Source organism: Haemaphysalis longicornis, unplaced genomic scaffold (genome assembly GCF_048455015.1).
Source record: "Haemaphysalis longicornis isolate Haplotype H1 unplaced genomic scaffold, Haemaphysalis longicornis Haplotype H1 scaffold_7, whole genome shotgun sequence".
NCBI lineage: Eukaryota > Metazoa > Arthropoda > Arachnida > Ixodida > Ixodidae > Haemaphysalis > Haemaphysalis longicornis.
Genome location: NW_027526422.1, coordinates 84,538,158 through 84,552,626, shown reverse-complemented (window position 1 = coordinate 84,552,626; position 14,469 = coordinate 84,538,158). Strand labels below are relative to the sequence as shown.

The following is a 14,469-nucleotide window of genomic DNA, read 5'->3' as shown; positions in this document are numbered from 1 at the left end:
ACGAGCGCCAGCAGTTCACGAGTTTCAAAAGGTTATGACTAAATAACGCTTGGCTTTCGAAGCCTCTGCGGGACGCCCCGCGACGGTACGCCGGCTCTACTTGGGTCCGTTATCTCGCTGCGCCTCCTGATTTCGGCAGTCGCTTGACATCGAGCGTTACAGCGAGCTACGACGACAAGGCGAGGCCCTAAAGTGCTCAGCACTTAAAAAACGCTAGGTGCCCATCTGCGCTTGTTCACAATTAATTTAACACATAACTAATCGGAAATCTAGATCAGTCATTAATAAGTTCGGTGTAGTTTTGCAGGCAGAAACGCCTCTAAGCTTGAAATGTGCTTAACCAGACAAACACCGACGCTGTTATAAACACTGGGCTATTATTATGTCTGCCTGGCCAGCTCTGGGTCGTAGCGTTAACATTCTGGTTTAAAAGGTGAGAATTGAAATTTGCTTCTGGCCTACTCTTGCTCGTCAGATTGGCTTATATTTTCTTCATGGCAGAGGGACAGGACTCGACAGGCCCATCAATTCTGAACGTTCCACGTTGTGTTACAGTCTCCACAGGGATTTCCTTTAGGGGGAAAAGCGCAGCGGGAAGACAACACAAGCTGCATATTTTGAATTTGAATGTAGCGCCGAGTTCACTTGCAAGGCGGGGAGGACAAAGTTCCGGTGCCCGAGTAACAAGTGTGGCACTTGTCAGTCGTCGATCGGCTTCAGCGTCTGCATGACGTTCTGCATCAGGTACGTCTTGGCGTTGCTGTCGCTGAAGTCCATGTCTATGGCCACGTCGTCTGCCTGCCGCGGCTGGAGCAGCATCGGCTTGTGCTCGCGTCCCCTGGCGCCTGGCCTGAGGTAGTACACGAGCAGTCCGAAGAGCGCCAGCACGGTCGCCACCAGCACCACCCAGAGGACCCAGACCTCGGTGGGCGCGGCGCAGAGCTTGTCCAAGGCGGACGAGCTGCCGTCGTCTTCGGGGTCGATGGCGTACTGCACGATGCGGCGCACGTTGTTGAGGTTGCTCGGCACCCGCTTCACGACCGACTCGACCTGCAGCAGGTGGAGGACGTCCTCGTGCGATCCCGGCTCGTCGGCGGCGGCCATCGCAGGCGGACGCGCTGCGCGGGAGCGCCGGGCGTTCTGGTGACGGTGACGACGGCCGCAGCTGTAATGATGATGATCGTGAGTCTCGTGATGATCACACATCCGCTCTGTTTTTCCGCCTCGGAGAACTTGGAAGGCCGTTACTGTCTTAAATATGTGCCAGGCGGATAGTAAAAGCATATAAAAATGCGGAGGGGAAAAAAAGAGAAAAAAACTGGCGAATCTTGCACTAGGCCCCACAAGGCTTGCCCCATAGCGAAGCTGCAGGATTTCTTCCTACGTGAGCACTGAAGGACAATCACCAGTAGTAGTAGTAGTAGTAAGTATTGCTGAATGAGGCGGAGCCTTGCACAGCTGCCGGCAGTTGCTCCGCCTAATCGTCCCCAATACAATATCACATACTCTCAAAGTCATCACACCTCACTTAGTCCTAAAATAACAGACACACAATGTCGCCACACCTCACTTAGTCCTGTGGACTGCAAGAATCCGAGTAGGAGATGGGACACCTCTCTTCGCACAATCCAGTGGTCCCTAGGAAAAAATTCCCCCGCATTTCCACGAGGGGGAGAATGTGAAAGTGCGAATGCACGGTTGTCGGCCCGCTTGCGGCGCTTGCGCTCGGCCCCCGCAGCCCACCGCCTCGCCGCCTTCTCTTCCATCTCTTCCATCGGGTTTGTAGTATCACGTGTACACCACGCAGTTATCAAGCCGCTATAACGCCGCTGAGTCGCCAACGCACGCCGCTGACGACGTAGTTTGAATGCGTTAAAGATATAAGGCGCGTTACTGACAATATCAGCGTCGCGTCCGTGGCTTATTCGGTAGAGCGTCGGGCTGCGGCCCGCAAAGTCCTCGGATCGAAACCTGGCGCCGGATGCTGTTTCTTCTTTAAATATAGCGGAGCACTGCGGACGCCGACGCCGCCGCCGACGCCGGCGGTGGATGGTTTGGGGTCGCTTATAAAGTGCATTCGCACTTAAAATAATGTCCTCTGATGTAACATGGGGCACTCCTAACTTCTGGCGATCACGAAAAAAGTTCGCCCGCTCAGGGTTGGCTTTGGAGCAGTCACATTTGTAACAGTTTGAAATTGTTTACCTAAATGTCCCGTCGTCACTTTACATGCACAGCGCTAGTAGCAGTCGCCGTCATATGCATCGATATCGATCGCCGTGCTCCTCATGCCATGCATTACACGTGCGGTAGCGCTTGCCGACAGCTGGGGCGCCGCGGCGGCGTGTACGTGCACGACGCATGCGCGGCGTCGTTCCTGGAGTCGCGTCGAGGTTCCGTTAGGGTCCCTAGTTCCGTGGAGCAGGCGTTGCCCCAGCTGAGGTGTTGTTGGTTGCTAGGCAACGCGAGGCGCTTGTAGAAGTTGTCGCCAGTTTCTCTCTTTTTTTTTTGCTAAAGCCACTGCGCGAGCCGGGGACGCTCGGCGGTCGCCGCGAGACACGCGCTCACTCGCTCGGAATTTTCTTGGTGTTCACGTGTAAATTAGTGTTTCCTTCTTTCCCTTTTTGTTGTTATCTGGGTTTGTAAAAAGCCACTGGCAAAATAAATAAAGTTCGTTGGTCAGCGCTTAGTTTGCGCCCTCTTCTCTTTTTGTCTCGTATTTTTTTGCGTTGTACCCGCCGCGGTGGCTCAGTGGCTAAGGCGTTGCGCTGCTGAGCACGAGGTCGCGGGTTCGATTCCCGGCCGCGGCGGCCGCTTTTCTGATGGAGGCGAAAAGCAAGAACGCCCGTGTGTACGAGATTTCGGCGCACGTTAAAGATCCCCAGGTGGTCAAAATTAATCCGGAGCCCTCCACTACGGCGCGCCTCATCGCCTGCGTTGCGTCGGCGTGTTAAAACCCTACAATCAATCAATCAATTTTTTGCGTTGTTACTAGGGATTTTCTTGGTATTTTTAACGCGTTGCGCGCCACACATTACGGCTACAGCTACGACAGCTCCGCTGTTAAGAAGACTACAGAATTGAAGAAATTGGCCGCGTATTTGCTGACTTAGCTGCAAATGTCGTTGAAAGACAATAGACTCCTGCCTCCCCTGCCTGCCAAATGAATGCCCTTCTTTTCTCTCGCCCACATCTCAAGCTCTACCCCCTCCCGCTTCGCCCCTCCCAGAATAAGCCCAGAGGAGGTTCGCTAAATTCAATTCAATTCTCGCGCATTCCATTGCTTGTGCACCATCTAATGGAACCCTTCGTTATCCTGATCTAGAACTTGGAACGCCGTCACGAGGTAAAAACTCGTCGCATGCTCTGTTTGTATTTTGGTTAAAAATATTGTTTTAAATTCATATTTTTTTATTTGCTATCGCAAAAATCAAGCAGCCATGCCACCGTCATCATCAGCAGCATACTCAGGTCCACGGCAGGACGAAGGCCTCTCCCATTGACCTCCAACCACTTCTGTCCTGCGCTGCTCGACTTCATTCCTTAACCCCGAATTTGTTTCACCCCTCCATCGGATTAATGGCCTTGCCCTTCTTCCAGACCCGTCTCTTGGTACCTACTCTGTTACGCTAATCGTCCGTCAGTTGTCGGTGGACAAACCCCCTAAATTTATGCATGAATGTAAAAATGACTGCAAAAAATGACTGGGCGTCCGGCTAAGTCTCTCTTTCCCTTATTATTTTTTTTTACTTTACCGCTGGCGCATAACACTTTCCGAAATATGCTCCTACATGGCAACGCCACTGCCGAGCTCACATACCACCATTATTGAATAGAGTTGGAGAGATGTCAGTTCCCTGCATAGTGTCCCGGGGTCAGATTGAAATAGCTGGAGGGCGTTACCAAGACAAAAGTTGCCAGACACAGCCAAGAGAAAAATTCTGCGCGCTGGCGGCGGAGTTTGCAAAAAATTCTTTTGCGCTGCTTATGTGATTTAAAGGGACACTGAAGTGAATTTGTCAAGCTCCCGTTTTTGCTTGCACTGTGTAGACTGGCTCAATTAGCACACTTTTCATCGTTTATCCGGTTGACAAATTGGTAATTATTTTACAAAGCGCGAAAGAAGAAAAACTACCATGCGCGGTTTGCGGCGGCCGCACAAACTAAGCTGTGACGTTAAGAGGAGGGGGCGCCGTGATTGGACGATGCCCAAGGTTAGCAATCAAACAAGTTTCGGTTTCGGTTTCGGTCTGTAAAACAACATGTTTGACATTCCATGGCGTCGTTGGATGGGCATTCGCAATATCCCAGTTATCGTATTACCGCGCTTCTGCCATGTTGTCGGCTGTAAAATGCATAAGATAAGCCTCCCAGGACGGCTTGGAATCGTAGCATTCACTATCTGAGGCCTACGCAGTGCATGAACGCCCTCCGCGTCCCCGCAGACGCTCAAATGCATGCGCTTTTCCCCCATATTTGGAGCTTCCTCGCTCATGCCTGTATCGTAAAAAGCGTGTTCGCACCAGGCCAAGGGTCTGTTGATTCTGGCCTGTGCCCACTGCCCGCAAGCAGTCGGTGCTCATGGCAACAGCACGCCAACGAGAACTCGCTAGCGCGGCAGTGCCAGCCTGCGCGAGTTCTCTGGACTAGTTCGTGGAGCAATGAACGTTGCGGCCCAAAAAAAGGTGAACTCAGTATAGAAAACATCGGCGAAAAATGAAAAAGTTAACTCATAAAAAAAAAGCATGTACCCGCGGCGATTCGAACTTGTGACTGGCAAAGCACTTGCGGTGACATACCTAGCGCACCAGACAACTAAGCCACAGAGAGCCGCTGGAAGCAATGGAAAATATCAGGTATATAATGTATAACCAGTTTACACTTTTATTTAGTTTTAGTATTTCAAGCAGCTTAGGTGACTATTTGTTGTATTGCGCTCGTGCAGTAAGCGTCCCCCGAGTTTCCACAATAGCTCACGTCTAGCAATTGCATTTCGTAGACGGGAAAGCGTTCGCAGATGCGTAGTCGTGCTCCTGACCGCTCTGCTTGTTCGCCCAGCGCAAAAAAGTGCTTCCCGCACCCTAGTTTTACGCTGTACGGTAAACATATCAGTTGATTTTATTTCCTTAGTACCTATATTGACTTCGCTCACTCTTCTCCCCCTTCAAGAGGCCTTATATTTTCCTACTGGCGTACCAGTCAGCGAAGCGTCGCATGTGCGCTTGTGCAGCGTTTGTGTAAAGCGACCTTGACTTGGAGCTAGATACAGTGTACAAACTAACGAAGTAAAGAAAGGCCCATTCTTCCATTCCCAAACGTGTTGTGGCTTAGTTTCAACTGATCGAACGAATTGCGACGACCCGTCGGCGGCCGGCGGACTAAACGGTGGGCCGACTGACTCGGTCGCGGAAGGTCGGCGAGCCGTGCAGTAGCGCGGCCAATTGTCAGCTCCTCTCCTGCTGACGTCACACGAAAACGCCACAGAAAATGGGCGAGCGTAAAGAGAGGAGGACAGCATTTTCGAATTGATTTTTCTACTAAATACATTCGCGTAAACGCGCACAGAGTGGTCAAAACAGGGCCCAGGGACTCCGGACTACAGTTTGCGCTCGTAATCCCGCATTGTTTACAAATCACTTCAGTGTCCCTTTAAAGGCGAAAGCATGAAGACTTTCGGCAAGACTGATTAAGACTGATTATCGCTGAATAAGACTGATCTCTATAGCGATAATCAGTCTTATTTGCTGCTATCGCATTTGCGTTTATTTCTTTGCTTTCGTTTATTCATCTTTCGACGCGAGTTTCCCCACCAAGCAGACTGGCCGAAATTCCCGCGGCAGCTTCTCCAGTCAGACCTCTCCTCTGTGCGCATTTGTCCTATGCGTGTACCGCCACGTGCACCTGTAACGGCGCACGCTTCAGGCTAATTGTTGTTCCATCATGACAGGGTGCCGGGTTGGCGCTGTGGTTAGCGCGCTCACCTCCTGGCTCTGGTGACCCTAGTTGGAATCGTACGCGAACCCAAGTGTACTTTATTTTATTTTAAATGCAGAGCATTTCTTTAACTCACGATGATATGCGTCCGTAACTCGGCGTCCGCACCACGGCAGCTGCGCCCTATCCCCCACTCCTCCTCGCCCTCAACACGCTTGCAACAACAGGTGCAGCGCGCGCTCCGGCGTTGCAAGCACCGTAGCAACAGCAGGTGCGGGCGCGTCGTGGCCTGACGGTGGCGTGATAGCGCGCTCTCTCTCCGCCTCCTCTCCCTCTACTGCATTCGTTGGGAATATAAACCCAGTTGTCGGCGCGTCAGCCGCACTCCAGTTCTGCTTCGCTCTCTTCTCGTCGCGGTTGTCGCAGTTGCTAAGCGATCGAGGTAGCTAAGGGACCCCGACATGCCTGTCCGACATGTTACCTAATACTCGTCTCGTTCTCTCTCTCCCCAATCATACCAACAACAACAACCCTACCACCACCATTACAACACCCATCGCCACCGCCACGCGCGTAACGCCGCTAATGCTCTGCATTTACTCGTGCCCCTCCCGCGGCGGCATGTCGGGGTCTTTTTACGGCGGCGGCCACTTAGGTGCCATTCGTGTTGACGCCGCCGCCGACGGCTACTGTCACTTTTTGCGTTTGATGAGACGCAAAGCCTTACCAAATACGTTGGAACGCACGCCCGTTTGGCCTATAGCCTCGATGTTACGGTCATGATATGTGCAATCAAAGGTCTTGCAGGCGCACACCATGGCCAATCCCGAGACCTAGAATGAACATTCTCGGTGTAGAACCGAAGAAAAGCCGGTTCGGTTCGGATGGCGACTAAATCCTTCGCAGCGCCGGTTCGCGAGCGATGAGCCCTTCTGCAAGTTAAATTGACTGCCAAGTTCTAGAAAAAAAATTATATTTCGGGTTGAATGTCTAAAGCCAAGGGCGTAAGACGACAATACAGAAAAATAACGACGGACTTGGTCTTTGGCGGTTTTTGACTCCGGACGTTGGCATCTGCTATCGCGTCACTCTAACGCAAATTATTGGAGAGTTTTAGCTGACCGTTTTTCACGGTCCGCTCCGTTCCGATAGCAAGCGGGAGCGCCACTGCGCATGCCTGGCCCGCTTGGCCGCGAACGGCATTGGCTCCGGTTGCGCTGACCGTGCCGCCGATACCGGAGCGGACCGTCGAAAACGGTTAGCTAAAACTCTCTAATAATAGGCCTTCGCAAGAAAGCGAGGATTCAGCGGCCCCGGATCACAATACAAGCTGGGTGCTCCGTGCAGACCTTGCGGAACACCACGCGAACTTTAACGTGACAAGTTTAATGAGGCCTAGCTCAACGACAGACATTTGAGCAAAACTGTAAGTCACATAAATGTGTTTATTCTCCAGCCAACACAGTGGAAATATTCTGTAGAGAACTCCCGCGGTGACGGCAGCCTCTATACGAGGTTTCAGTTCCAGTTTCAGTTTCACTTCGTTATAAAAACAGGTGTCATTACTTACACGTGGGAGCCAAATGTAAAGTGCCGTTATGCTGGTGGCTTGTAACCATTCTGTAGGGTTGTAACGGGTATACCAAAAGTAAGGTTCGAAACGGTTTCCATGGGCAGCAGCACTGCTTGCCACCATGCCTGAATTGCCTTAACACCGCTGCAACTTTTTTCCACCCTCTCAGGTTCTCCACTGGCGTACATGCATGGTTTTTGTGGGTTTTATGTTTGTTTGCTTTCTACAGCAGACCGCTGTAGAATGAAACTATGAGACTTTCCTCAATGACCACAGCCTTAGCAGTGCGATAAAGGTTTAACTACTCAACTATCCGCTATGTGCTCAAAAACCATTGAATGCCTTTCTGAGCTACCAAGTGGAATTCACTGATGGGAGTTGGAACAGAACACTACTCTACTATTCACCAGCCATTTGCCACTTATTCAATTTTAAATACTCGCCCAAACTATGCGACGGAATATACTTATGAGGCAGTGAAATTGGAGATCTAACCCGCCACCCTTTATGAACTTTGTCATGGTCAAAACAGCGCTGCAAGAAATTTTTGTGCCTTAGCGCCTTGTGACAGAGACAAACCTCGCAGAAATGTTCATGTCACTAGTTTCGGTTCTGTTCTGTTTTATTGCACGGTTTAATGTATCTCGTTCTGCCACCAAGGCAACTCTACAGTGGCGTCAAGTTTTACAATTTTACCAATTGTCTATTCATAGCGATGTCGTCAAAAGTTTCGTGGTTTTTTGTTTCGAATACCCAGACTGATCCGCAACTGCAGTCATGTGTTGAAAAAAAAAAAAATTGAAAGGGAAGGTCTGGATAACTGCAGCAACACCTCTCATAGAGGCTCTGGTAAAATTTTTGTTGTATGTAAGTGGCTTTTGCATTAAGTGCAGAGCACTTTAGGGGCTTGCCTTGTCATCGTAGCTCACTTGCTGGACTCAAGCAGGGCCACATGGCTATGTGTCGTCGCAGCGTAACCCAGAGGCTTCGAAACCTGAGTGGTTTATTAGTCATAAGCGTTCGAAACTCATGAACCGCTGGCACTTGTCATACATCTCCCCGTTGTCTAGCGCAAAGAAAACTGCAGGTACATTTGAGGCAAAATACGCGTAATTAACCAGCAGCGCCGCCGTTACTTTAGTTAGAACGCTCGTTGGGTTGGTTTTTACAATAGTAAGTGAAAAAAAAAAGTGGCAGTGCAACGCTGGCACGTGCAGGAGAAAAAGCAAGCACAAAAAGAACAGAAGAGAAATTTGAATCGCATTGGGTGGTAGCAGCAAGCGGACAACAGCGCTACAGCCTATTATGGTGAATCACTGCTCTACTTCCAACAGCTTTCACACTGAGTGGAACTAAGGCCCCTAAAATTACTAAGGTAGCGCCAACCGCTCCCTCTTTCTCCGCCACTCTCCTCATTTTCTTTGCCATCACCCGCGGCGCCACACGCCCTTGAACTCTAAGGCCCCTAATTTAGGGGCCCTATGTTGAACAGCTTCCAATTTCTTTTTGCCTCGACAACACCTGCAGCTGCTGCAGCAGGGATGAACCTTCGACCACATCTTTAACAGCAGAATCCTCCGCCAAGAAAGACAGACTAAGCACAGCTTGTAATAGAAACTGTTGAACTTTAATGAACTCCACATATGATCGAAGTGTGCCTGGATTTCTGTTGACACGTCACACGCACAGACACACATACACACAAAGAGAACAAATGGCAGCTTTGAATTGTACACCAGACCAAAAATAAAACAGGCTCAGACTGACAGCTAGAAGTCAGGAGGCAAAGAAGCCAAGGAAGAAGAAAACGAGAGGGTGTAAAGTACTAAAGCCCATCAACACACACACAACCAGCGACAAAAGCATGGTACAGGTACTGAAAAACAGTACACCTTGTACTTTGCACCGGACGCGACAGAAATGCCGAAACCGGCTTTACCACCAAATGCAGTTGCCAAACAAGGGTGGTACTAAGAAGCACAATCAGCAAGCCAGCTACAACTTCTCCGCTCTCACCAAGCTTCAATAGCCCACAATGACAAACTCCACACTTTCAGTGGCGAACACTCGCAGTTGTGCAAAACCTACAGTCCAAACTCCAAACGCATGTGCCCACAAAAATGCGGCCACTGCCCAACACCACACGGGAGCCCTTCCCTCCAGGAAAAGCTCTCATACAAGCGCAAAAAAAAAAAAAAAAAAAAATCCAAACAGCAAAAACGCGTCATCAGAGGGCTCTGTAAGCCCACAAGCTCACGCAGTCATCATTCAACATGTGCAATCGCCTCACAAAACCTCCAGCCTAGCGAGCTCACCTGTTTCCTATTTGTATTTGACAAGCCAGCAGGGTGCGAGAGAGGCAAGCGAAGGAACGACACGAGTCTGTAAGGCTAGTGTACAAAATGGTCCAAAATATATTCTCAACAACACGCAGTCAGCGGCGCGCGGGCTATCTGCTCTTATTGCAACTGCCTTGTCTGCTGGGAAGGGTACGGACTTGAGTGTGGACTGCATATGGCTTCTTTGTTGGGTGTCACAAGGTAGTTCTGTTGGTAACGCGATAAAGGCGGTAGAAGCACCACTCAAAACACCGACAAAACGAGAACACCAAAACACTGACTGGTCTACAATGGAGGACATGTACTTGTCGTTTGATGGTGTTCTTTGATGCCTACAATTGGTATGTGTGAGAGAGACTAGTGTCTGCCATTCTTGTGCTGTTATTAGATAAAGGAAGAAAAATAAAACAGTTACATAAAAACCTTAATTTTTGTAGAAACCAAACCCTTAGATTGGGCACGACAAATGGAATCAATATGGCACAGAATTGCTTTTACGGTGCAAAAGAATTTAAACAATGAGAACTGCATGAACAGCAAATATCTTTGCCATAGTTCCTTTACAACATTTTTTTTGTAAACCTACTATAGTATCCTATGGTGCGATTTCGTTGGTCAGGCAGCGGTGTTCTGGAAGGATGCTTCAGATGCCGCCAAATAATGGTGTCAGGTAGCTAGACCATGAAACTCGGGCCTTACCCATATGTGATCAATAGTCTTAGTGGTAGGTTATGGCCAAAACTGTGCACTGTGCCACACCAGACTACGCCAGAATGACTGTGCGGCTAGAAAAGTGAGAGTCCCGTAGCGCACTAGACCGTAAGGACAGACTTAACTACAACCCGAACAGTTATGAATAGTTAAGGATAAAACTGCAATAGAAAACGGGCGTATTTTTCTTTGGCAAACATGCCTGGGCCCAGGCTTGTTATCCTTGAAAAGAAAAAGGGTTAAACTATTCCTGGGTGGTAAAAAACTGCTTCCTTGTTAAGCCAATATTAAAATATTAACACATCTAGCAAAAAAAAAAAAACCCTGCGCCACAGAGAACAAGATAGCATTATACAAAAACACAAACTGAAACACAATCTGGCTTCTTCTGGGTACACATGAATGCGATTCATATCACAACCTCAGTATGACTGCACATCAAACAGCAACTAGTGAAATTGAACTGCACGAAGAGCTTTTTGGGGGGGGCAAAGACCACTGAACGAAAAGTACATGGGAAATTTGTCGGGTCCCGCAACAACCTCACAAATGTGTTCCCCTTTCACCTGAAACAACAGGGTCTGACACATCACAGAGGTTGCAAAGTGTGCTAAACAAAGCTCAGTTTTTGTAACACTTGACAGGAACAACCCAGTAGTCCAATGTTTCAAACACCAAACAACACTGAACGTAAAATTTCCAGCTTCGAATCCAGGCTGCCCATACAAAATGCTTCGAGAAAAAAAGGTATTCACATTCAGAACACCCGACAGCAGAAATAAAGGATTAGTTCCCCTTTCTTAAATACGGGAGCTATGCAGAGCTGTCTAAAGCTACATTGCAGTGCTTCAAAATGTGCTACAGGATTGGACTGTCTTTATAAGCATGCGTTACCGACTCGCTCATACTATAGGCAAAATGCATGTGCCCTTGAAGTGAATTTCAATTTTTATCGGTGGGCATAGCGAACCACTAGGAACCACACCGCAACGGAGTGAAGCATTGCGAGAAACGACACTGCCTCGCGATGTTGTGACCATAGCTATCGGTCGAGACTAAACATCTCAGTGGCTGTAAGAAAATCGGTAACACAATTAATTCAGAGCACAAACAGCTCAGATCTTGCTTTCACTTCTGCCGAGTGGGCGCAAAAATAGTAAGCTGATGTAAAAACGTTTGTTTACAGCCCCTTTCAGCAATCTTACACAGACTACAAGCTTGTGCAGCAAGCTTTTCCTCCCAGTGAATGTGCCACTCCACTAAATCTCCCGACCTGGGATGGCAGAATTTCCGACCGCAGCATATATGAAGCAAAGCTCACTCTACGGCAGTCAACACAATCTGTGGCCAGGCCAGTAAAACGTTGACGCACGTAAACTGCCTGTTCATCTTTATTGATACGCAGCCAGCTAGAACATGGCTCCTTGAAACAAGCATCGTTGCCTGAAATGAAGGGAGGGGACGACAACTACAACAGCTCAGTCAGGCTGGGGGGCGAGAGGATAAGACAAACCAGGCGTGCGACGCATCACGACGAATATGGATGATGAAACTGTTGCTTTTCTGCAGTTTGTACGACGAGCTTGTGCATGGTGTTTGCCGGTGCTTTGCCAAGGACCCACGCCGCCACTTCTCAAGATTTCCGCTGAATCTTGAGTTGCGGATCCTCAAGATTTCTTCCGAGAGAGATAGAGTGAGGCGCAGGGGTGCAACCCCTCCCTGAGTGGAGCGGGTGCGGTGCGTGCTTCGGGTTTCTTTCTTTCTTTCTTTTTTTTTCTTTTCCCTCTCTTGGCCAGCCTGAGCTGCGAGTTCCCACTCCTCGAGCAAGTGGTGCCCTAGGGTCTGCAACAGACCTCCCCTCCCCTTTCTGTTCTCGGCCAGGGCGAGTGTGTGCCGCCCAAGTGTATCGTCCTGGTACGGGCGTGGGCCCTTCGCTCACGAGATGTTGGCCCACCGAAGGAAGGCGGGCAGGTCTCGCACGGGAACGTGGTGCGTCAGCGCCTTCACGCACAGGTTCCGGTCTTCGGTGATGAGAACCGTCTCTCGGTACAGCTTTACCGGGGCATCTACGAAAGGAAAAAGAAAAAAAGGAGCCTCAGTTCAATGCGTAAGCTCATTCACGGAACATACCAACTTTTTGCTGCTCATTACATTACTTTTTATGGACACTAGTAAGTACAACATCCCGATCTCTCGTAGCAAATCCAGCCATGCCAAAACTACGAGACAATCACAAAAGGGGAAGTAACTGTAGGATTTTTTTTCTGTTGTGTGTTTATTTAAGCACAAAAGAAGTTTACACCCTGTGGAAGAAGTAAGGCACTACAGAAATATCGGCAAAGAAAGGTAACCAATTTTTATCAGTGAGAGTTATAGAGCACTGGGAAAATGGAACCTGAATGATGCTCTTCTGCTTCAGTGCAAGGGTCCAGATGCAGCTGAACGCGTCACAATGTACACACCACCTCACTAACCACTACATGCTGCATCAGAAAGTTTCCAGTCGGCTTTGATTAAAGGGCCATAAAATGACTCTATTCGCTTGCACAACCAATACTGCAGCCACCAATTGAGGGGACCGCAGAGGTCCCCCCCTCTCACTTTTTTTGCAAAGTCAGATAAAACTTTAGCCCAACACAGTTCAGCATTTTTTAGAGGACTGGAGTTCACATTTGTGCAAACCGAAAGCTCAATAGAAATACAGGAAGCTCCCGATAACCTTAAAGATTACCGTATTTTCCGGTGTTATAAGTTGCGTTTTTTTTTTTCTGAAATTTTCGTTGGTGCGTCTTATATCCACCGGTGCGACTTATGTATGGAATAAATCTGGTACGTGGTAGCTGCGCGTGGTCCGTGCTCGAAAAGATGCCTGTGCGCTGCGTGATGTTAGCGCTCGTTAAGAGACACAGCTCTATTATTTTTAAATGAATGAATTATTTATTAGTGAGTCGGAGGAAGAAGGCTTCAATGGTTTTGCCTAAACGCCGTCTGTAAGTACATGCCATCTGTGTGTATCAATAAACCATTTTTGAGAGTTCGTTCTGTCGAGACCTTGGACGGTAGATGCACGTGTCCAAGACTGCTTACCGGGGGGTGCGTTCAAAGGCAGCAGCCGCCGCAACCACGCACTTTTGCCGCACTTTCTAAAGAAACTGATGATCTATGAGTTTACATGATTAACAAGTGTGTTTTATACACCGCTGTGACTTATATACATTTCTTTTTCTGAAAAAACGGTCGCTCTGAGAGGGGTGTGACTTATAGACTGGAAAATACGGTACTTCCTACCACAGTGGATCAGCAGTGGAGGTACCTTGCTTTATGAGGGTAGCTAGAAGTCAAGGAGAAGGCAGAGCAATCAATCTAAACATTAGTGTGACAGATAAGATTAGGCTAGCACCAACTATTCATGAATAACTAAACTATAACCCCCCCCCTTCAGTATCTTTTTTTTTTCTTGAGGCCCAGTCATCAAGGTCCACTTCAACCACTATTCTCTGAACAGTCTAAAAATCAAGGCAGCCAGAAAAAGTTACTCTAACCCCCAGCAGCGTCAAAACAAAACTACACCACCTTACTATTAACTCGGCCAACACTCACCAGGTTCCCGCGGGAGTACATGGTCATCCCGGTCCTTGCATAACTGCAGGCAGCAGGTCAGGATCTGGTCGTCATTGGTCCCCTGAAAACAGACGAGCGGCTACTGTCAAGTACACTACAGCAAAGTATCGTGTTGTAACGCAAGGCTGCATTGCTTGCCTATTCCAGCTTTTTAAAAATATTCTGCCAAGCGTATGGGAAAAGTTAAACGGAAGAGGAGAGAAACACAGTGAATAAAAGAACATAAATGCCAGAAGCAGCACACTACAGGCAAATTAAAACACAATTCAAGCTCGCAAGCAACGTTCTATG

At 48.8% G+C, this 14,469-nt stretch overlaps 1 protein-coding gene across 2 annotated transcripts in view; it reads right to left on the bottom strand.

Annotated features, from left to right (window-relative positions):
- Positions 1-9,112: 9,112 nt before the first annotated feature.
- LOC144146026 (telomerase-binding protein EST1A-like) overlaps positions 9,113-14,469 on the bottom strand; it is a 91,914-nt gene continuing 86,557 nt past the window's right edge. For both annotated transcript variants that reach the window (XM_077677940.1, XM_077677941.1), the window contains exons 18-19: positions 14,158-14,239; positions 9,113-12,623 (exon numbers count right to left, since the gene is read on the bottom strand). In XM_077677940.1, coding sequence (XP_077534066.1) covers positions 12,493-12,623; positions 14,158-14,239 — 213 coding nt within the window. In that variant the 3' untranslated portion in view covers positions 9,113-12,492. The remainder of the gene's footprint in view (positions 12,624-14,157; positions 14,240-14,469) is intronic.